A 24,630-nucleotide genomic window follows, 5' to 3' on the forward strand; every position below is an offset into this window, starting at 1 on the left:
TCAGCTTTAATTCTTGGTTCCAACCAGCTCCTTTGGCAAAACGAACCCTGAATCCTGACTCCCACTAGTTCTTCTGATAAAATAAAACCAGGAATCCTGGTTTCTGCTGAACATTTCGACAAACCAAGATCCCGGATCTTGGTTCTAATTTGTTCTTTCGACAAAACGGACACTGGATCCTGGTTCCTAGAGGTTCTTTCGACAAAACAAAACAAAACCATGGATCCTGGTTTTTGCTGCATGTTTCGGCAAACCAAGATTCTAGATTTTGGTTCTCTCTGGTTCTTTCGACAAAACAAACCCCTGGATCCCGGCTCCCACTGTTTCCTTTGAAAAGCCACACCTTGATCTAACTCCTTCTGTTTTTTTTTTGCGGGCCATTGGTGTGGTTACTGGCTCGCATTGCTTTTTTATACTGGGCCTTGAATGCCAGTAGTCACTAATATTCTATAATTACAGGATTCTGCCTCACGGTTTGCAGCCACAAAGTCATGCAAGTTAAAGCCACAGTGTAGATGTCAAAATACGGCATGGATATAGGCTGATGAGAATTTTGAAAGCGGGTCGATGGATCACAATGCGCCAGGTTTTTCATGCGCCTTCATTTCAAAACATTTGGTTGGCCGTTTAGTTCCTCCTCAGTGCACCGATGCCTTGCGGGCGTCCGACGCAGTGAATGTATTTTTTGTAGACTGGACATGGGACAGTTCGCTTCGTTGTCTTTTCTAAAATATTACAGGTCTGCCCTAAAAGCTGAAGGAAAACCAGACACGACGGCCAAAAACTATTTTACGGACGCTTTTAACGTTTTGGACTTTTAGTGTCGCATTGACGTCACTATCGTGGTACCTCAGCAGGTGTTCTTGTTTCAGCCTCGTTTACAACATTCCTTGCATCCACTCGTGCGTCTTGATTGTCATCACTGGCATGAGTTGTTCGAAGTTGGTGGTTGATTGGTGGACGGGCGGCTGAGAAAAGGAACTTAATACTGTTGTTTCTCAGGGAATTATTCTCGTTTAGTTTACTTAGAATAAACGTAAGTTTATTTGTAACGATTTGTGCGGGAAGTGTATTTCAGCTCCAGTCACAAAAACATGACTAGTCATTATGGCGCTTTCAGCGTTCTTGCATGCTTGGCGTTGCCCTGCGGACCAGTAATTGCGTTAGGCACCCTATGTGTGTGACTACAGGCTTCTATGGTCTGTTGTCTTGTAGCTTACTGCATGCCTTTCATCTTAATTAGGTTGAAATGCAGTGAATACTGGTAATCTAATGTAATGCATTTCACTTTGTTGTATACTAACCTCATTTTCTTATGCCATAAGTATCTCCTGTATGTTAAGCTCATTTTGTCCCATAGTGTTTCTTCTTTGTATTAAATTTACATCTCTGTTTTCATGTATGCACAATAGTTATATTTTGCTATGGTGACTGCTTCACTCGCATTTGATTCTGCATTTTGTGTAATACTTCTGCAACCAATAGGCAAAAGATATGAGGTGTTATGCCAGAATGGCAGATGCCAAGTTCATGATTTGGCTTATTTTCCCTGTTTTTACTCTTTCAACAAAAAATATGTGAAATCATATCTTCTGACCATCCTCACACTTCCCACCTCACCTGAGTTGTTCATGAAATCTTTGATGCAAAAAAGAGGTGATGTGTAGTCACTATGGTTCTGAAAAGTCTGACTGCAGTAAGGCAATTATAAAGAGCTGATATATCCTTAGTAATTCCTGTGAACAAGCTTGAAATAAAAGGTGTAGTTGCAGTGTTGGGAACAGCTTGTACAGGCTCACAATGTGCAGTTATACCATGTCTTCAGAAAAGTTACAAGATTTGTCTAAAGATGTATCATGCAACCTTTGAGTGATATCCTTGATGTGCACCCCTAGCAACAGAGATTGGTGTTTGAGGAGACTGGTGGTGATGTCATAGCATCTGGTTTTGAAGGCTAACAAGTGCACACCAAATTTTACAGCATCAGAAAAGTAAGTTTCAGTTGGAACAAAATATGACATTTGCATTTCTGAAGGGTATGACTTTCAAGATGCAGGTTTTTCCCTGTTGGCTATGGGTGCTGATGTATATTGGTGTTTTGCTGCTTGCTGTCAGTTGGTGTTTCGTATAACATCCCAAGATTGTCAAAATATAGGTTGCTGATGATGATTATTGGGGTTTTAGGGTTAGCTGGCTACAATGGATGTTTGGCTCCCAATACAGGTTACTGTTGGCTGCAAACAGAAACCACATTTTGATCTGATGTTGGTGGGCAATGTTTGGTTTCCCATAAATTGCAATTATGAAGCCATATAACAATATACTATATATGCAGGAGTACCACTTTCCAACATTAACACCAACATTGGTCATCCAGAGTAGGACTGCGCCACCTTACCTCCAAAATAAATTTGAGACATCCCTTTTGTGAACAGCATGCTGATCATTAAGATGCAACCATGCCAAGTGAGGTCAAGATTACTAATTACTGATAACCCATTGCTGATACAAATCAAGTGTCCAAGGATGATGCAGTCAGTGGAATTTATACTGGTATTAATGCCTTTATGCATGTGATGTAGTGCAATTTTGATTGATGTAAGTTGAGTGCCTGTGCTATTGGGGATTTACAACAAACTCAGTTGCTGAGGCTACATGGCATTGCTTGCCTCTTACCCTGGCAGGGAGTGTGGGTACTGTTGGTAGTCAAACCTTGTACCTGTGCAGGTTAACTATTACACTATTAGTACCCTGACTTGAGTTGAAATGATGGTGAGATTTAACCTTTTGCCAGCCTAAGAAATGGGACTGCTTAATCTGTCATTGACATTGTAGGGAGTCTGTGCAGTTTGACATTTGCTGTGTTCATGCTATGCAAAGGTAAGCTTCCACACACTTTGATTAGATGTCCATTAGGTCATTGCATTTTAGGCTAATTGGCTGATATTTCAGTATTATTGGCTGGTGAATCATGCAATTTCCTGGTGTCCCATTCCTGCTAACAATGCATTGTTTTATGATGAATGGCTTTCAGTTTCATTTGTCATGCCATGTCACATGTCAATTTGCTTTTGATGTCAGGCAAGCAACACAATTGTGTGCCATTTTATGCTTCAGTGTGGTGTTAGGTCGAAAATGATGCTTCACTTTTGGATGCAAAACAGCATCTGGTCTTGGTTTCTCTAGGAAGTCTCATTATGCACAGTTGTCCTTCCTTATTTTTCATTTAATATGCTATCATAATATGTGTAAATATGCCTTCCATAGTGAGTAAAACAGCTTCATTTCCTGTCGTTTGGGAGCAAGCTTGTATGAGAAAGTATTCAATATGCCAAGAGGCGCTGTATTAGTGATCTTGGCGAGCAGGTATTGACATGCATAACATACAGATGTATTACATATACATGTACATCATATGCATTGACATACATAACATTTTCTAGCAAGCATTGTCACCCATGGTCATAAGTAACACCTTTAAACATTGAATTGTCTGGAAAGCTGTATCAATGTGTGTTTGATAACACTATTTAATCAGAATCTCCTGTAAGGGTGATTTTTGCATCAGAACTCATACATGTTTTAACACAACAAACACAAATTGTTGATAGCATTGCTGGAAGTCATTTCCAGGCGCCAGCTTCCACTTGCTAGCATTTGCGTCGCGCGTGACTTCCCTACACCCGGGTGTTCGCTGGTGAGAGCTCAAGCCGGATAGCAGACTGCAGTGGAGGGGGGGGGGGGGGGGGGGTAGCACCTGGGGCATGTGTCATGCAGGGCGCCCACTGGTCCAGTCACGTGTGCAAGCAACGACGCAGTGGGACGTTGTGAGTTGCTCTGCGGCATTGACGGCTACCGAGCGATCTGAACTGATGTGTGACTTCTGCGGTTTGTATTGTACTCGCTGCCCTTTGCTTCTGTGAAGTTGAAAGCTGGAACTGTGGCATTGTTTAGAGGTCGTAGTCGGCGAATTTCATGCTTAAATGCGTCGCACCCAGATCAGCTGGCGCTGTCATTGGAACATGTCCAACGGTAAATGCAAGGACAAAGACGAATGCCTACAGCGGGAGTCCGATTATTTGCAATATGGAGTCAGATGGAACACTGCAGGTCGCACCGCTTTAGCATGAATGAATTCATTATCTGGACTTCGCTGGGCGCCCCAGCTAGTGCGTCATCTATAATGCATTATGAGACCGCAGGCTCTTGTTCTTCTGTCAGTCATGAATTCAATTCCCAGCGTTATTCCCACTCAAACTGAGATTAGAAACTCGTCCGAATGCGGACACCAGTTGCAAACAGCAGCACAGTGGGATGATTAATTTACCACCATCAGAACCGCAATCCGTATGTGCTTTTAGTCATTTGCATTTGCGTCCATTCTACACGCCATTGAGTTCAAATATTGTCCGAAAAATTGGCGTCGAAACCATCACCGACAACCCGCCAGGTTACTGGTAGAGGTTTTTCTTGTATTTTGGCACTTTTGATCCTTCTCGTATCTTGCTACTTTTGTAATCCAGTTGACCACGTGAAAGAAGCTATCAAGCACGACCCTACCTGGGGTGCCGGTAATGTAGTGATTAACGCGTCTGCGATAGCCATTGCATGTCTGGGAAACCAGAGGTACCGGGTTCGATTCCCCGCGGTGCCCGCCCCTCCTGCCAGAGTGAGAGGCAGGCGACGCCATATAGCCTCAGCAGCTGAGTGCGTCGTTAACCCCCAGTGACATGACATGACACGACCCTGCCTGACTCCGCGCACCCTATCCGCAACAGCCCAGCCATGGACATTTACATGATGATCCGGCGCCAGAAGACCACCATCTTCACCGACGCCAAGGAGAACACGTCCGTGGCGGAGCTGAAGCGAATCCTGGAGGGCATCCTGAAGGTGGCGCCCGAGAACCAGAAGCTGCTCAAGGACGAGACCGAGATGGAGGACACTAAGACGCTTCAGGTATTCTGGCCCGGTCAAAGTCTCGCCGCGCCCTTCTTGTCGCGGGGGGGGGGGGGGCTCTGTAGCGCTCCATGAAAGCCTCCCCGTCCCCCGTCCCCCCTCTTGGGTCTTTCCTGCTCGACGCACGCGCTTCGCGTGTGTGCTCCAGTCCAGCCCTGTTCGCTGAGCCAGCTGCGTCGCCATCGTCGGGTGGGGTGGTGGGTGGGTGGTTGGGTGGTGGTGGTGAGGGGGGGGGGGCATCCGTGACGGCATGAAGGAAGCCGACGTTGAGACACATGTTCCCTCGAGGCGGGTCGGCACGTGCCATGGGCCCCCTTGGTGGGCCGGGCGTGGTCTTTTCTGGCCGCGCGCCGGTGGCGGGCCAAAGCCAACACTGATTGCTGGGGGACAGCCAGACCTATGGGGGCCTCCCTCCCGGTTCTGCTGCACTTTGCCCCCCCCCCCCCCTTCCGCCATGCCCAGTCCTCTCGCAGCGGAAGACGAGGCTTGGCTCCGGCCCCTAGTGCCGCGCCAGGTCATCAGGTCCGCGTCCGTTCGCGTGGCGTTGGCGGGCTGTACTGGAAACTCTTTGGACGTCTGAAGTGCTCGCGGGCGGCGATCGCCCGGTGGGGGCGTGGCATATTGACGGCTGTTTCATCCGCTTGCTGGGAACTTGCCCCAGTTCTCACTCCTGATCCGCCGCATGATTGAGGATATTATCGTTCGAAGCTGCTCCATGACGCATGACGCCGACTCAACCGCGGGTCATGGGTAAAATTTTCCAGATGTGAGTTGTTTTCCCAGGACTTTTACGTAACGCGCGCGTGAGAAAACTGCCTCGCTTCCTGTGTCGTCCAATGGCGTTCCTGTGTTTGTAACGTCACTGTAGTGTCATGCCACCCATGCAGTCCGTTGTGTGGTTTGCCATGTCGATGGCGTCACTCTTATCCTGCCGGCCAATGACACGCCGCCTCCGCCGCGCAGGACTGCGGCCTGACGTCATCGACGGCGCAGGCGCACAAGCCGGCCACACTGGTCCTTTGCTTCCGGCAAGAGGATGGTAAGTGTGCCGTGCCGTTCCGGGTTGGCCTCAAGCTGCAGCCTCGCCTGCAAATTATAAGGTCTTAGTTAGGTCTTATAAGGTCAAATAAGGTCTTAGTCCGCCTATTGTCTTTAGTTCTTGTGCGTCTTACGCCGGCTCTGCGGTCAGCAGGGTCGTCTGCACATGCTCGCTTCGTCGTCTTCAGACGCAAGCTTCAGGCTCGGTGTCAGTGTCTGATTTTGCCACGCGCCGCACCATCCGCCTGTGATGTGCGCAGCTGCGGCCCTCCTCTGACGGCTGAGGTCGGCTCCACGCGACCCCGTGCAGCCCCGGGTCCCAGCGATCCCAGTCGTGCCGGGCTTCGACGCGTGACCCCGTCCGGCCCCGGGTCCCAGCGGTCCCAACTGTGCCGAGCGTCGGTGTCGTGTCTAATTTCGGTGAATGTCAGTCGCGGTGCCCCGAGTTGTGCCGCGGCTTCTCCTTGTGGGACGTCGTCGGCTCGGCTCGTGCGCAAATGGTGCAGCGTGTCGGCCTGTGTTACCCCCTGAGGGCGACTTCGGGGGCAGCGGTGTAACTATCGTGAGTGTGACCTCACGAACTTGGGTGCAGCTCTTCTGAGTGTGACCTCGCGAGCTCCGGTATAACCCCTGAGTGTGATCTTCCGAGCGCCGTTGTAACCCCTGAGTGTGATCTCGGGAGCTTCGTTGTAACCCCTGGGTTGCGACCTCACGAGCCTCGTTGTAACTCTCCTGGGCGTCACCTCATGACTTACGATGTAACTCCTGAGTGTGACCTCACGAGCTTGGGTGTAACTCTGAGTGTGACCTCGTTGGACGTCGCTCTTGTTGGCTCGGCGGCACTGGTCGGACGTCAAGGATGAGTTCGAGACAGGACTGTGTCCGTCATTCGAGACCGCTTCGGCTGGCGCCGTGCGGTCGCCGTGCACGACGCTGCTGGCGAGTTTGAGTGGCACTGAAGCTCCGCTGTGTCCCACGTCGCAGGCGAGTTTGAGGCCCCCGAGGTAGTGCCCTACTCGACGCCGCCTGAGCTTCCGGACGTGATGCGGCCCCAGCAAGAGACGGCCCCCGCCGAACAGATCGCCTCGTGAAGCTCCCGTATGGTCAGTGTCAGCAGTGTGTCACCTCGTGCGGGTTCCACGCGGTCAGTGTCAGCAGTGTGTCACCTCGCGTAGGTCCACATGGTCAGTGTCGGTAGTGTATCACCTCATGAGGTCCCACATGATCAGCGTCAAAAGGTGTCACCTCATGTAGTTCCACATGGTCAGTTTCAGTAGTGTCACCTCGTGTAGGTCCCACATGCTCAGTATCAGAAGTGTGTCACCTCATGCAGGTCCGCATGTCAGTTTCAGTAGTGTGTCACCTCGTGTAGGTCCCACATGATCAGTATCAGAAGTGTGTCACCTCATGCAGGTCCGCATGTCAGTTTCAGTAGTGTGTCACCTCGTGTAGGTCCCACATGATCATTGTCAGTGGTGTGTCACCTCCTGTAGGCCCCACAAGGGCGGTGTTGTGTTATTTCACGTTGACAAGGTCCCACGCGGCCATTATCAGTGCTCCGTTGCCTCATTCTCTGTCGCCTCGAGTTTGCAATGTCCAGTTATGCTTGCAGATGTGCATGTGGCCTATGACGGATATGTCGGGAGCGGAAGAGATCTGGGTCGAGTGTCCCAGTCTCGTCTGTGCGACGTTCCACTGCTTGAAACACAGCTGGCAGCCTATTTTTGCTTTGCAGCGAATATTCGTTTCACGGTCTACAAAGCCTGTATGGCGTTACAAGCCCCGCGCCAATGGATTAACTTGCGGTCGAGCGGATCCGGCAAGACCGACCACCACAGCACACAGTGCACCGCTCACCGGCCCCGATTGAAACCGCGCCGTCGTCCTCTCATCAGTGCCTGTTGCCTTGCAGTGCTGCCTGCGGACGGAGGTACCTGACGCGTCAGCGCGCCACCCCAGGTCGCCGCCCGCAGTCGCGTCCGTCCCGCTGACGGCGCTGCGAAACCGCTGACGTCACCGCCGTGTCCCAGTGACGTCACTGGGCGGCGTCGGCCGCCGGCCGGCGACGGACTTGTGGTCGGATGTGTTTGCGTGTGTTCGCGCGCGGCTGGGCGCCTGCCGGCAGCTCCGGAGGCTGCGCGCGCCGCAGGCCCCCTCGCGGACGGCGGGGCTGTGCTGTCCCGACGGCTCCCGGTGTGCTGTCGTGCGCGAGACGCGGGCGGGAGATCGCTGCTCGGACACTTGGAGACGACCCTGCAGTAGGTGAAGACGTAGGTCGCTTGCTCTGCTGCGGCGCGCTCTAGTTGCCCCCCCCCCCCCCTCCCCACCTCCCCCACCTGCCTCCTCCCTCCCCACCCCCTCTGCTCCCCCGTGCAGGCTCCGCTTACTTTGTGGCAAGAATTGATGAATAATATACATATTTTAAACTCCAGTAGCGTTTCATTTTCTGGAGGAGAGCGTGGTTGATCACGTGTGATTGGCACTCGGCCACGTGCGAGCTCGTGTGCGAATGCTGCGGAGGCATTCTCAGGTGCGCAGGTGGCACTCTAGCAAAACGTCGGATACCAGGTGACAATTTTAAATTGAACGGGGTGAAAGAGACGGTAGCGTGGTTTCAGGGTGTGTGGGTTTTATGCTAGATGAGTAGTCGAGACTCCCAAAAGATCCTAATCCCGTGGTTTTAGAAAACAAACAATTGCTGGTTTCAAAGATCCCTGCACAACTTAGTGGAAATGATCCAAGCTCCTGGAAGGACCATCGGTAAGATCTGTGGAGGGATCTCGTTCGGGGTCGTTTGCGACAAAGTTTCTAAATCAAATCGTGGAAGCCATGGAGTCTCATGGGATATCTTATGATCATCATCTCATGGGACAGGGAGTTGACTTCGCAGCCCGTTCTGGGGTCTGCCCGCGTTCGCTGGGAGTGATAGAAATGCTGAAAACTCATATAAGTATCGTACGTAACTGGTCGCATTTTGGACGTTCCAATCAGATAGACATCAGGTCTCTCTCTCTCTCTTTCTCTCTCTCTCTCTCTCTCTCTCTCTCTCTCTCTCTCTCTCTCTCTCTCTCTCTCTCTCTCTCTCTCTCTCTCTCTCTCTCTCTCTCTCTCTCTCTCTCTCTCTCTCTCTCTCTCTCTCTCTCTCTCTCTCTCTCTCTCTCTCTCTCTCTCTCTCTCTCTCTCTCTCTCTCTCTCTCTCTCTCTCTCTCTCTCTCTCTCTCTCTCGCGTTCGCTTCCCGTCTCTGCTGGCTTTACTGTTTCAGTGCAAATTCGAAGTTCTTCGAAGGGAAATGAACGTCTCAGTGACTCTTCTCTCCATTCATACCGATTATCCATAGACCGAATGATTACACCATCATCTCATGGTTTCCGATCATGTTTGGGTCTTCTAGCAGACCACCAAGCTGCTTGTGTTCCTTTGGCGATATTTGATTATTTTTGTATTGCGTGTTGCTTGTTTAAACATTTTCACCCGCCGCAGTGCGGCGCTCGCGTAGTTCTCCGCGGTTGACATGGTGCGGGCGATAGGAATGGAAGACGGTTGCGTTCCTCCTGTATGGCACGGGCCTCGGCCGCACACGGCGCCAATGACCAGCTGATTCGGAAACTTGTCGCAAGATGGCGGGGCTGGCTGTCGGACGGGAAGCCGAGGCCGGCCGCGGGAGCGTTACGGAAACTTCGAATCAGATGTCCCAGATGCTACAGCTACGTGGTGCGCATGCGCAATGAAAAGATCGTTTCATTCCAGCGTTGTCTGATGTAAGCCATGGAGCTGGGCTATTCGGGGTATCACACACCGTGGCATCTGGGGTGGCTTCTGGGCGACGGCCAATGAGGGCAGTATTCTGCGACCTTTACGGAGAGGAAAATTCGCTCATGTGTTTCTAAATGTCTGCACAGTGAAATTCAGCTTGTGTAAAATGTGAGTCTGATATTGGCTCATTGGTTAAGGCAAGTTCTAAGGCGGGTGTTTGTGTTTAGAACTGACGAGTTACCTGTTAAAGTCAAATGTTGTTTGAACGAGGCAATGGACATAATACGCTTGCGCAGTGAGCATATATTTCCCTTCCTGGTACGCTGTGCCGGGGTTGCCCTACGGTGAACACTAGACACTCTGCCGGGCCCGCGCACCCACACCGTGAAGCAGGCGGAGCAAGCGAGCGTGACACTGGGCAGCGATGTATGGGTGTCGCCACTAGGTGCAGCCTGGTGTTTCACGGAAACAGCTGGTGCGGTGCGCTGGCCATCGACGTGAGAACTTCACATTTTTCTATTCCTTCTTCCTTTTTAACTACTGACTATTTGATTACTTTTTCACTATTTGTCGACACTTCCTGCTTCCTTAAATGAAGCCCTCTAGCTTTCCGTTTGGAAAGTGTTGGAAAACAATTCCAGTCCTCTTACCAACATCAAAGGTGTGCCGTAGAAGAGACAGACACTTTTCATGGACCCCATTCCAATCAAATTGCTTAGCCCTTGAGGAAGTCGTCGGTATAAACCAAGCCAGAGCAGGCCTTCAAAATGCATCCCCTGGCCAGCCTGAGGGCCCCTACATGTCATGACATGGCAGACATGGCACATGTCATGACATGACACCTGACACACATGGCAGACAGACACATGTCGCAATAGCAGACACTCGTTACACTTTCAATGTCCTGGTCCTCTTACTTGGTCGAGCAGACTTAACCGTACTGAGATTAGGAAATTATCAGTCTTTTGTGACGTCTTAAAGTCATACTTGAACCTGGAACCTGTAACGTTAAGACGTCATGTTTGGGGTTTTCCGGTTGATTTAAAGAAAAAGACATGTAGCTCTTTCCATGAGAAAGGTTGATAAACTGCATGCTCCTTCTCGGAATAGCACATGGAAAAGCCCGGAAAGCATAGCATTTGATCAGTCATGTATCCAGGTTCATTATCACATTCGGAAACTGAGTCGAGGGAGTGGCTGTTCAAGAATGGCATCTCGGGTCTGTTCAGAGCAGTACATTACTGATCATCATTATTCACACTTCTCTGGATTGCACAACCTGCAAACATCTGTAATGTCGTGATTTGCATAATGATCTCGAAATATTGGCATGTATGTTGTATTTTTTCTTCCGTTGCAAACCAGCTATGTCTTGATCCAGTGCGCAGCTGAAATTGCCCTATATAGACCTGCTGTTTGCTCACATATTTCTTTGCCGGGAATTTAAGTTGTCAAAAAAAGGGCTTGTTAAGACCTACTTCACACATATTCATCGAAACAAAATCATTTACTCTCGTTTTAATGAAGACAATCCCTGGGTCACTTGATGTAAAACAGCCTGAGGGAGAACTATTTACTATCTCGCATTATAGTGTTTCTGCTCACGACGCTGGCCCGCGAGCATCGCGCCCAGCGCCGCCCGGCTGCCGCGGGGCCGCCACTCCATCACGCCGCACTCTCCTCCGCGTGGGCACGGTCGCCGGCCACAGGTGCCCCCCCCCCCCCCTCGTCGGCGCACGGCCGGGGAGTGCTGGCCGTCGTCAGCGACACGACGCGACCAGCCAGACCGTGCGGCGGCCCCAGCGGCGGCGGGCGGCAGCGCGAGCCGGATCGGAAGGTGAGCCAGAGTGGCGGCGGAGGCGGCGGCGGAGCATCGAGGCGGCGCGGCCGGACCGGCGACGAGCTTGGTTCCGAGCCTTGCACGATCTCAACAGAGGTTTCTACGGACAGCGGGATCGAGGTGGCCGTATGGCTGGGCCGTTCCTTTCGTAGGACAGCTCTATCGTCCGCGGCCGGACAGGCGACAAACTCGATTCGGTACTTTGCACGATCTCAGCGGTGGGTTGTACGGACAGTGGGTACGGTTGGGCCGCTTCTCTCGTAAAACAGCGCCATTGTTCCGCCCCGAGCGCGCTGATGGCGATGGCGATGGCGATGGCGATGGCGATGGCGATGGCGATGAGTGGTGGCGATGACGGACATCGGCCGCTTCAATGATGGCGACTCGATCTGATAGGAACATGGGCAGTGGACTTTGGTGCAAATGGAAAATACGGTGAAGAGCTGCAGTAATAATAGCCACGGGATAAAGAGAACCTGTGGGCTAGCAAAGCCATCACAGTGGTTAGCGTGGAATGCTTTTACTCAGAGCACGTGCGGCCACTTCGTTGATCATCTGTTGGGGGTTGCCAATACCATCTGATAAAATTGTGCGCTTGTATTTTTATATTAGATGGGCGTATCATATGTTGAGTAGGAAATAACGTTTCGGACCATATTATTTGTAATGTAGTGTGGTCTTAACTGCAAATTCATATCGTGTTTACAGCAAGGTTCACACATACGCAGATTACTCTTGACTTTGTTTTTGATTTGTTCTCATTTTCACTTTCTCCCTGCAGGCTCCTGTCCTTTCTGACTTTTAATAGTTTGTCTTTTTCCATTTTTATTTCGATCCCTATCGCCTTTTTGTTCTTGCCTGTCCAAATCGTTCCCCCTCAGGTTTTATCGCTCGGGCTTTTAATTATTATCGAATTTTATTCATTCCGACTTTTTGTCATGCGACTTTCTTCTCATCCAACAGATACCTGGTTACATTTACTCCCTTCGGAGATTTAGCCATTCGCCTTTTCTGACTCTACTTTTGCTACTGCGAACATTTATCCCTGTCGAATTTGTGTTATAAAAAGTAAAACGTCCAACCTTTTTCAGTTCCTTCACTGGGCACCTCCTAGGAAACGCCCACAACACACCCACATTGCGTTAAAGAAATTTGCCACATGAACACTGCTGCACTGATCCAGCGCCTAAGTCAAGTATCAAGCTCTACTCGCTAAACACGGCTTGCTGCATTGGCATTGACCCTTCTCCAAAGCGGCCCACGGGTTTTCCTCGAGCCTGCGAGACAGTGCTGGCCGCCTGCGCTACGGCAGCGCAGCTATGGACGTTCATATATGACAGTAGTAATGCGGTCTCGGTGCTAAGCCTTCATTAGCAGGTACGTGATAGCAATCCTAAGCGAATGAGGCTGGTCGTCTTTCGGAATTCATGACAAGAGCATTCATTACATGTAACGGCCGTGTGCACATTTGCAGATGGCGTTGTTGCCTGTCCCATCCGCGCATTCAAAAGCCCGTGGGATGAGATGAGGCTGGCTGATGTTATCCGATGGGATGAGATGAGGCTGGCTGATGTTATCCGATGGGATGAGATGAGGCTGGCTGATGTTATCCGATGGGATGAGATGAGGCTGGCTGATGTTATCCGATGGGATGAGATGAGGCTGGCTGATGTTATCCGATGGGATGAGATGAGGCTGGCTGATGTTATCAGATTGGATGAGATGAGGCTGGCTGATGTTATCCGATGAACGCTAAGATCTAAGCGAGATGAACTCAGGACGCCAAGATCAGAGCGAGTAGTGCGCCAGTAATGGACTCAGCTGACAGAAATTCCTTTATTCGACTGTTTTGGACCTCTTCGTAGCGCACGTGACAAAGCGGTGTAATGATTCGCTTTTTTGCTAAGTACCTGACAACGCTTGGGCCGCGGAACGGTTCTAGACAGCTTAAAAAGAACGTCAAAGATGAACAACTTCGCAATACGATATTTTGAAGATGTAGAATCATAACCACCACAAAACAGAAGTGATGAATGTGCTGTTTACGACAATGTAAACCACATTTGTCATTATCTGCTTTCATTATGTTTAACCTTCGACGGCGTGTTTTTTTTTCAATTTTTGGGGAGCGCAGTGAAAACGTCGGATTGGACACATGCCATCATGTTGGTACGAGCGCATTGCTTGACAACCGGCCTGTTTATGCTCTCGGCCTGGTTTGGCAATTTCAGGCGTCCAAACGAGTGAAGTGAAATGGTGTGCGTCGGACGTGCCTGTGACGAAATTCTCGCGAAAACTTACACCTTCGGTGCTCATGAAATAGACTGCGGTGCCCTGATTCGCTGAACCAATACCTCTCGTACTCTAACGTTTGATACGTGAGACAGCACTTCAAAAGAGGCGATTCTGCCTACTTACCGGACTTACGTCGCTATGAGTTGGCCTTTTGATGATTTCACTCAGTGACCTCTAGACGACGCCCTCGGCTTTATCATGCGGTTAGTGCGATGGCTTAACCTTCTCTGGCTGCATGAGTCCAACGCACAGGCTTATATAGATGTCGGATGAAAGAATATAAGGACACCCAGACCGCCAGTGATGATGGTGATGATGATAATAATAATCGTCGGATGGTGACCACCTTGCGCTCATTGTGTGTGAGCAGTCGCTTGCATCGACAATTACTGACGTCATTACACTGCCTTTTCCTCCTCTGTGAAGCGTTGTTGTTATTGTGCCGTTGTGGACTGGGGCTGTGGAGACCCGGACGGGTTTCGCAGTCCTTCATCTTTTTGCCCCTTTCAGGTGTTGGTTTCCTCTTTCAATCGAGTTGACGATGTTTAATATTCATTATTTTTAAACGCTGAAAAATGTTGTCGATCAAACGCTTTCCACAAGTACCTCGAAAATATCAAAGTACATGTTTCAGGCACTTGTGTTACGAGTCACCCACAACCGCTCGGAAGTACGGTCGGTGTTGTTACAAAGCCATTAACCTCAAAAGCGTGACTGACCTAGGAAGACCTGACCTGATATGACCTGCGGACCGCAGGAGACACTCAACTTGAAAGCATGCCCGGCTTGAGGCCGCGCTGTCATAATTAGAATGAGTTACACCCTAAGCACCTCAATGCCTATCGTCAGATGCTTGAGAAAGTCGAAACGTTTTTGACTGCTGTAGTCGGTTCGGCGTCACCCAAATACAGCATCTTGTTTAGCACAAGATCTCACCTTTTTGAATTTGAGTTTGTGACGTTCCTCCCGCAAAATGGTGGCATTTTGATTTGCCTTTTCTGGAGCCAGCGACCAAGGAGCAATGCTTTAGAATCGAACCTTAAAATATTGCGATCAAATTGCGTGTTAATGATGTCGGTTCCGTTTTTATCGGTATTGCTCTTCTGGCATTGCTGTTACTGGTAAATGCATGTCGTGAATAGTGTTCCTGTGTGAACAGGGCACAAACTAGTGCTGATGCAAAGATGTCGAACGCGTTCCCATGGACGACCTCTATGAGTGATATTTCGGCAGATACGTATGTTGCTTTGTTAGTTTTCTTCCCGGCGGATGCAATCTCTAAGCTACACTGAAAGTGTAGTGAAAATAAATGACGATTGTATGGACCTAGAAACCAGTAGGATTCATGAAGTCCGTAGAGTTTGTCGAACAAACATGAGGTGTTATACCTCGGCACGCGACGTTTTGCGGCCGCGTATATATATATATATATATATATATATATATATATATATATATATATATATATATATATATATATCGACATGCGGTCCCAAATTCGGTGGCGTTGGGGCTTTACAACGCATTCAGCCTACACCGCATCGTCCGCCTTTTAACTTGGAGGGGAGGGCCAACGCGGTAAATTATATCTTGACATCGTCCCTTGGCGGGATGAAATGGAAGGTTTATTGCATGGCCTGAACTGGAGTAAAGATGTCGCGACTTGTATTGTGCAATTCGCTGCAGAGGGCTGATAAAAGCCATAAACAAGTTACAAACTTGCTGCGCTCACCGAATCGTAGTAAGTCGCTCGTCGTATAAGTGATATTAACAGCTAAATTATGCAGTACACCAATGCAAACTGCCCGAAATCTGACTGATTTCGGTGGATTTGTAGGCGATGAATGTCCCGCGCTCAACGCGATCAGCAAATCTGAATAATAGAAATCAGAGAAGTACAAACGAAATCTCACCCTGCTTTTGACGAGCTTCCATCGTCCCCTTTCAGATGGCGTTCCCACAGACTATCGCCAGGGACCAGAGGACTACTTGGTCATGATTCGGTCATGACATGACATGACATGACATCATTATGACATTATCGCCCTTAGATCATGGCCGAGTGCTCCCACACTCGTCCTGTTAAGGACAGGGTTGTGGCCTCTCACAGAACGAGGCAACTGGGACGGGACAACGTAAACGGGAAAACGGGAACAGGAAAACCGGGACAGGAAAACGGGAACGGGATAACGAGAGCGGGGCACGGGATCGGGACGGGGGTCTTTTTATATAGCGGGCAGGGCCGCCCAGGTGTCCAGCAGACTTCAGTTCACGGTCAGAAATTCCCACCGACCATTGAGGGACCTGAGATGGTCCGGTCTCGTTGGTAGTCACGCACTGCGACTGGGTGTGTGACTATTGCGAACTGAGAACCGATTGGGCGAGCTGATCGGTTCGCAGTATTAAAAAACGCGAAGGCCATTCAGGCACGAAGCGTGTCTTATGCCAGGAAGTGTCACACTTGACACTTGATCAATACGTCCCGCGCTGAAAACATCAATTCTCTTCCAAAGGCATCAGCATGGGTGTCGATTTCTCAAAATGACTGGGGCGATAAAATCTTGAAAGTCGCCATTGGGGAACAGGCACGACAAAGCTCTTGATTTCTCCAATATTGTTTTAGGCATGCATGAAATATATATATATATATATATATATATATATATATATATATAATAATATTTTAGGCATACATGAAATATAAATATATATATATATATATATATATATATATATATATATATATATATATATATATATGTGTGTGTGTGTGTGTGTGTGTGTGTGTGTGTGTGTGTGTGTGTGTGTGTGTGTGTGTGTGTGTGTGTGTGAGCAGGACGGAAACTAGTCCTATATATACCAGAACTGTAGGTTGTCACTTAATGTATCCTCGGTTATCACCGCCCTTTTCTTGTTATATATTGAGATATTGCCAATTTTATCACACTAACGGAAAATAATAAAAAATAAATTTCCCGTGACTTCTTTTGAGACCGTCCAGTCTCGGAAATTGACAGGCACACGTGCTTGCGAGTTTGCTTCACCAAGCGACGCAGAGTCAATGGATGGTTTGTGTTTGCATTATTTGGTGCACTTTCAGCACATTTCACGGGATTCCCTGGCCGACCCGAGCCCTGGCAGCTGAGATGCCTGAGGGAAGCCGGGCGTCATGTGATGACTACCAGGATGTCCAACCCTGCTCCTCAGATTTCCACTGCGGTCGAAGCATTGTTATGTATTTCAAAAGTTCAAGCAAACTGCACTTCCCACAGCTGCAAATGCCAGATGTGCATAATTTGGCCGCTGTCACTTGGCAATGCTGCTGCAATGTTTTTATGTTGCCAGACTCTTACGTGATGCAGAAACACACCCCGCGAAGCCAACGGGAGTACTCTTTTGCATTGGCAGTAGGCTCCGCTGAGCACCCGCTGCGTTTTATGGGTCCTCCTATCGCGCCCGTTGCAAATTATTCTTCACATGGTGCGTGTGGTTTCTGTGATATTATATGTGATACACAAGCAAGGGGCTTGGATAATGTATTTAATCGTCGCAATGTTCTTTTGCGCCTTTCTCTCCGCCGCGGATGAATGAACGAGCGACAGCCACCGGACGCCGGCAACATACGGCGCGTGAGCGTTTCGTCGTTTTCCGTAAGTTGTTTAGTGCATTAGCGAGGAACATTTTTCCCATAGATAAGACAAGCATTTTTGCATTTGCATCAATCGCTGATTAATTGCATAACTACTGATTTTTTCCGAGGAATACGGCTAATACTTCTGTTTTATTTATGTTTCGTCGTTTTTACTTAAAATCCTGGCCGCCGGCAACGGGGCGATCAACCGGCGGTAATTTGGCGACGCGAAAATATGAAGCTGCGAAATACTGGCCGCCGGCAACGGGGCGATCAACCGGCGGTATTTTGGCGACGCGAAAATATGAAGCTGCGACCGTCTAGGTAAAGTTGATGTACTGGAAGAACAATGTACATAATGACAAATAAATGGGTGGTAAATACCGGCAATGAATCGATGCATGTGGTAAGGTTAAGTAAGTCACGACTTTGGGTACAGTTCGACGACAGTATGTTGTATTCGGCGTCGTTTTTCAAAATGCCCACATTCCCGGCTTGCTCAAAGAATATCGGCACAACCGTCACCGAGATCCAGCATAAAACGTGAAAACCGTAAAAACTGGCCAAATTCATTCCAAGCACGGGACTTATGACATGTTCGACCACATATCTGGCACCAGGCGATGTCCAGTTCCATTATATACCTGTGCGTGTCAAGTGTTTGTCGCTCCGACCCCTGGTTGTCGAGAGATGGCCACAGTTTCGAACGGCCGCTCGTCGGCTTTGTCGTCGGCCACTTGCTCGGGCCGCCCGTGCAAAACCGCTGGGGCAAGAACGGCGCTTCCGCCACGTGCCACGCCCGAACCCTGGACCTTAGGGACTCACGCTGGAAAACCGTGGAAACAAGGAAAGTTTCTATTTTTCAGAATTTGCGATTGCAAACTACCCGTGGAAAATCACCTTGTGCGCCCGCGCGTCGTCTCCAAATTTTGCCATCCATCGACGTGCCGTGCGGCCCGTGGGCGGCGTTACGCAAAACGGGACAGACAGACAGATAGACTTACGCGCCCTAAACAAATGGCATATGGATTTCCCCGGACATGTTCGTCTCACTGCGATCGTAGCCCAAACATCACGTCCTTCAAAAGTCTTTAGCCTGGAAAAAGCACCGCATCCGCTTCTCTGCAAGCCGTTGATCCGAGCGTCTTGTTTTGATTGCTCCTGACAGTCAGCTCCCTGCACGGCAAATTGAATCCGTAGACATAATAATGGAGCTGGCTGCAAGTGCTGCGGCGGCCTGAGGAGCTTCAGCTCTCGATTCAGCGTGCTCGCCCTGGCAAGTATGGCGAACTCACTTCGACCAGCGCTTTATTGGGGCCGGCGCGCCTTGCAGATACAAGAGCAACGCAAGACGCGGGAGAGCTGGAATTCCGGCGGCCGGCGTGCATCGATGCTACGTTCCTTGGAGCTGCTAGCTAGCTTATGTGTTGATGATTGTCTGGATGGGGTACGCCTGTCCGAGGACCCCGTTTATGATGGTTCTTCTTCTTCGGGTCGAATAGGAGCATGCTGATGGTGTCGGTCAGGGAGCGTGAAACCACCACTGGCGTTACGGAGTTTTTAATTGTAAGTGGACAGTGCCAGAGAACCAGTGACATTCCAGGATCGTGACACAGTTGAGACAGCAGGCCACTAGCTGGACTCTGATTGGTAAACGTGGGGGCACGGTTCGGTGCAGGACGCTGGGCGTCGGTCTAGCCGAGCGGTTGTGTTCAGGAGGGGATTGATATCTTTCCTACGGCTTCATCACCGCAAACCAGTGCGCCCATTCTCTTGGCCACCATTCGCTCATGCCACGAGGTTCGAGCCGTTCCGTCGTCCTATATTGTATATTATTTATACAATATATACAATTATATATGCAATATATGCAATACATTCCGTCGTCCTATATCACTACTGGAAGGCGTGATTTAGTTTTAGCGTCATTAGGGCTCAGGGGAATGCTCCAGATTTGAACACATTGGGGCAGACATCAGGTATGGTGGAAAAGCTCACTTCTAACTATTGATATTCTTTTAAGTGCAAAAGACTGCTTTAGATAAAAATGTAAGTACTTGATACACGTGCTCTTCAATACGCCGTCGCCTGATCACGTCATCGAACCTTTTTATAATGTCGTACTCGCTGCCAGACTGTCCGTGTCAAAATTGCCACTGTAGCGGACGAGCTCACTCCCTTGTAGTACTTCAAACCGCCGGCAGGTGGATTGTTGATTCATGAATGTGAACTAAGCTGGCTATCGCTATGTGCGCGTGTTTTGACCGTCTCGTAGTGTTCCTATGTATTTTCCCAACCTCATTTCCGTTACAACGAATACATCTGCCCGAATGCCTGTATTATGTATCACAGACACGGTTCATATTCGAAGCATGCATTTGACGCGTAAAGCTCGTAGTAAACCAGCTGTTGTTTGTTGATGCGATGATTCGTTCTGACGTACCCCAGACACGAAGACATCAATGGTTGTAATTTTCTTGACCTTGGAGACAATACGGCTATTAGGGAGGCAGAATTCATGTGACATTTCTATGCCGTCATACATCTCGAAATGACTAGAATGATGGGATGACTTCTATGGGGCCTGACTGGTTTTCAAGTAGTCTGCGCGAAACAGTCTGCACAATTTTGCGTGCGCTTATCTAAGAAACCAGATGATTCGAAGTCTTGAAGGGGCCTAGACGTGCACTGCAGGGAATTATCTTTGCAATGGCCACCCCAGTTCAAAACACCATAAAAAGTGAAACAGTTCCTTGAAGCGACTCCCACTTGAGGTGTTCAATGCCTGAGGCAAAAGTTCACGGGCAATGTAGCACAAAGGATTGGAGATCCCGCCCTTGAACTCACAAAGTGTATCGCTTCACTGCTGAAGCCCCCTCCCCCGCCCCCAGCTCAACCGTCCGTCCCGTTGTTTGCTCTTGTCCGCATCTCAAATGTAATTTATTGGTTACTTTATAATTAATTACTTGGTTTCCATCCACAGCATTGCTATCACTTTTCCCTGTTGGGAAAGGCGGGTACAGGAACCAATGGAGCTGTACCTCTTGCAAAATACTGAGACTCAATATTTGTCGTCTTTAGGCTTGAAATTTTGGAGCGCAATAACGAACTTTTCGGGGCTGGTCATACTCTTACAGGAATTGTTTCCGTTTTCCCCCTGGGAAAAAAGAGCCATCATGAGCAGTCTTAAAACCGTCACATGGATTGTTATTGGCTTATTTCAATGGCACTTACCTGGCCTGCATTATTACCCTATGGTTTCAGTTGCAATTAAATCATTTCATTGGGCAATGAATTTGCTTTAATTGGTATTGAATGGTTTTAATTGTTATCGAATAGTTTTGATCGTCATCGAATGGTTCCAGCTGTCATTGGCTGCTTTCATTTTTTATTGAATGGTTTCCATTACCATTGCTTAGACTAACCGCCATTAAATGGTGTCAGCCATCCTCAAATATAACATCAATTTCCAACACAGTACATTATTTGCCGGGCTGCCAGTGCCTCATTTTCGGCCATCTTGTCGGTACTTTGTTTAACATGCCACGTATTACCTTACTTTCGACCGACATGCCCCCGCAGCAAATTCGATTTCTCTCCGACATGTTCATTGCGAGAGCGACATGACCTCTGCGTCATCGCAGCCCGCCTGGTCATCGTTGAGCTGTTCCGGTGCCTGAGGTGTGCCACCTGCGCCAATGGCCTCTCCCTGCGCCAGTGACCTCTCTCCGCGTCAGTGACCTCTCCCTGCGCCAGTGACCTCTCCCGGCATCCGTGACCTCTCTCCGCGTCAGTGACCTCTCCCTGCGCCAGTGACCTCTCCCGGCGTCCGTGACCTCTCTCCGCGTCAGTGACCTCTCCCTGCGCCAGTGACCTCTCCCGGCGTCCGTGACCTCTCTCCGCGTCAGCGACCTCTCCCTGCGCCAGTGACCTCTCCCGGCGTCCGTGACCTCTCCCTGTGCCAGTGACCTCTCTCCGCGACAGCGACCTCTCCCTGCACCAGTGACCTCTCCCGGCGTCCGTGACCTCTCCTGGCGTCCGTGACCTCTCCCGGCGTCCGTGACATCTCCCGGCGTCCGTGACCTCTCCCTTCGCCGGCGACCTCTCCCTGCGTCAGTGACCTCTCTCCGCGTCAGTGACCTATCCCTGCGCCAGTCACCTCTCTCCGCGTCAATGACCTCTCCCTGCACCAGTGATCTCTCTCCGCGTCAGCGACCTCTCCCTACGCCAGTGACCTCTCCCTACGCCAGTGACCTCTCCCGGCGTCCGCGACCTCTCCCTGCGCCAGTGACCTCTCCCTGTGTCAGTGACCTCTCTCCGCGTCAGTGACCTCTCCCCGCGTCAGTGACCTCTCTCCGCGTCAGTGTCCTCTCCCTGCGCCAGTGACCTCTCTCCGCGTCAGTGACCTTTCCCTGCGCCAGTGACCTTTCCCTGCGCCAGTGACCTCTCTCTGCTCTAGTGACCTCTCCCGGCGTCCGTGACCTTTCCCTGCGCCAGTGACCTCTCTCCGTGTCAATGACCTCTCCCTGCACTGGTGACCTCTCTCGACGTCCGTGACCTCTCCCTGCGCCAGTGATCTCTTCCGGCGTCCGTGACCTCCCCCTGCGCCAGTGACCTCTCCCGGCGTCCGTGACCTCTCTCTGCACCAGTGATCTCTCCCTGCTCTAGCGACCAATTCCGGTGCGTCGGACCGGGCCGACGTTCTCCGGCCGCCGCCCGCCGCGGGTGGCGAGAGCGGGCAGCGCGCTGGTCGCGGCGCTGGGTGGAGCTGGTCGCTCGTCCGGAGCCCAGCACGCTGACCCGTCGGGCCGCGGGCCAGCGGTGGAGCACGCGAGATCGTGCGCTCTGTCCGTAGGCATTGAGCCCCGCGTCTGTCTCGCTGAGGCTCGTTTGTCCGCCCTGGTCGCGGTCCTGGAACTTGTTAACTTTTTGTGGCTGGGGTCGCAAGGTCGAAAGGCTGAGGTCGCATCTAACACACGAGGTGGCTCTGCCGCCTTCGCATTGTTTGCTCTTGCTGACCACAGACTTGGTTGGCTCGGCACTGGGAGTGAGATGCCATCTCGCCGATCTTGCACAATTCTTCGGCCGAATTCCAAGTGAAGTGGATCACCATTAAGAAGGCGGGCCCGGGTCGAGGGAGTCGTGAGGGGCGGGGAGAGCGCAGAGCCTTTTGGTCGGCTCTTGGCGGCGGACCGTGTCTGTGGTGCTAGACGAAGAATGGGTTTGCTTCGATGTGCAGCACTAAACAACCAGCCTGGTTAAGTGAAAATGAAATGTCACAATTGCAGAGCTCGGATTGCGCTCATTTTGTGAGGATTGTACGTGACGTCATAAACAGTTTTAATGGAAATATGCTTGCTTAGTACACTGAAGTAATCCTAAATTTTACCGTCCACGCCCGATTCTACTCTACCCTTAGAAATGCACACTCTTTGTGTATCTATACGTATAGTGTTATTCAGCTTTGCCCGGTTGTTCTCATCGGCACGAGGCCATCAGTGTACTTGTCCGCAGAACCCAATATCTTTGATAAGGCTCATCCCGTCGTTATCGACATCAGCATCGTGTCATGTGACCTCGTTCTCTGGCCCACTGAGACGCTCATTGGATACCGGGCAGCTGGCCAGTGCTACTAGGGCGCATCGTTACAGGGGATATCTTCCAGCGCCTTCAGTGGTTATCCCCAGTTCTGGTGTCCAATGAACGCTCATGGTCGAAATCACACAACAAGCTGACGGTGCTTCGCCTCTGAAAGGTCAATGCGCAAAATAAATATAAAGGTCAAGGTCAAGTTCAAGCTCAAGGTCAATGAGAGGTCAATGTTCAAAGTCCATTTGAAGTAATCAGAGCGCCATCCCAGAAGATAACGACGGAAGTTTCAGAAGCTGGGAGATTGTTCTCATAGAGGCACATTTTCGAGACGCTATCCTGGGGTGACAAAAAAGGGTAGACACCAGCCATCAGTTGGGTTACGTTCGTCCAAACCATAATCATCTATAGTGAGGGCATTTAAGTTGTAACAACGTTTGCTTTTAACCATGATTTGTTACCATTGCAAAACTGTGCAAAACTTGCATTGAGGATTGCAATCATTCTTCCTGAATTGAGGTCTACATTGTAATCCAGTTGACGATAATGGTCTGAGAATTAACTGATAATCCTTGCAAGCAGGAGTTATTGGTATCTGCAACTAAACCAAGCAAACAGCAACTAACCACCCAACCAACCAACCAACCATTCACCTACGTAACCAACCAGCCAGTCAATAACCAACCAACCAACCATTCAATCAACCAGCCAACCATTCAGTCAACCTAACGGCCGAACAACCAGCCGACTAACCAACCAACCGACAAACCAACCAAGAAAATAAATGGTCAAACAATTAATCAACGAACGAACCAACTTATCACTCCACCCATCACCCAACTTAGAAGCAAACTAAAAAGCCAACATCTGGTCAGCCAGCCCTCCGACCCGTGACCTCGATACGAATCTTGGTGCTCGAATCTCGAATAGAATCAAATGTCGAATCTCGGCTCGAAAAAGCTCGACTCGTCAGCACATCGAGGCACCTTGTGGAATGCATCGACCCCACCGACGCAATCCCGCTCGTAGGAATCTAGGTGCCTTCCGACAGAGGCCCCGCTAATGGCCTGGTACCGCCGCTCTGAGTGGTCGCTCACCTCCAGACGAGCGCGCCAAATGGAGACAGAACTGGCGCCGCCGCCGCTGCTTATTCCGGCGCAGCCCCATCAATTTCCCCAGCGGGGTACGCGGCTCAGCTAAAGAACATGCGTCAACGGCCAGCTACCACTTGGCCGTGGAAGCCTTTACAAGGTCTAATACGCCTCAGGCGTCAAAGCGAGCGACGCGGGGTTCCTTCCACCTCGTGCGTACGCTGTAGAGGTTATTAGCTGTTTGTATAGAGTTGAAGTGCGACTAAACTGCCCTCTTTGCGTCCCACAACGATACAGGTTACGTCTCCTCACGAAATAACGTTGATTCTGGTGTAGAGGTGTAATCCCGGCTGGCTCTCTGCGAAAGGTCTGGCCGAATTCCACGCGTTGACGCTTCTCCGCAAGACGCTGCGCTCCGGTGAGCCGGAAACGC

At 50.2% G+C, this 24,630-nt stretch overlaps 1 protein-coding gene across 3 annotated transcripts; it reads left to right on the forward strand.

Annotated features, from left to right (window-relative positions):
• Positions 1-914: 914 nt before the first annotated feature.
• Positions 915-8,054, forward strand: LOC119104882 (elongin-B). 3 transcript variants are annotated; one of them, XM_037228617.1, is made up of 5 exons: positions 915-1,036; positions 4,779-4,959; positions 5,923-5,998; positions 6,982-7,100; positions 7,910-8,054. In XM_037228617.1, exons 2-4 carry the CDS (start codon positions 4,786-4,788, stop codon positions 7,086-7,088), a joined length of 357 nt encoding a protein of 118 aa, XP_037084512.1. In that variant the 5' UTR covers positions 915-1,036; positions 4,779-4,785; the 3' UTR covers positions 7,089-7,100; positions 7,910-8,054. The 3 variants fall into 3 exon arrangements, with proteins under 3 accessions (XP_037084512.1, XP_037084511.1, XP_037084513.1); XM_037228616.1 differs by lacking the exon at positions 915-1,036 and adding an exon at positions 1,110-1,167; XM_037228618.1 differs by lacking the exon at positions 915-1,036 and adding an exon at positions 1,829-1,991.
• Positions 8,055-24,630: the final 16,576 nt, after the last annotated feature.

The sequence above is a fragment of the Pollicipes pollicipes genome, unplaced genomic scaffold, assembly GCF_011947565.3.
Source record: "Pollicipes pollicipes isolate AB1234 unplaced genomic scaffold, Ppol_2.1 Scaffold_6052;HRSCAF=7182_pilon_pilon_pilon, whole genome shotgun sequence".
Lineage (NCBI taxonomy): Eukaryota > Metazoa > Arthropoda > Thecostraca > Pollicipedomorpha > Pollicipedidae > Pollicipes > Pollicipes pollicipes.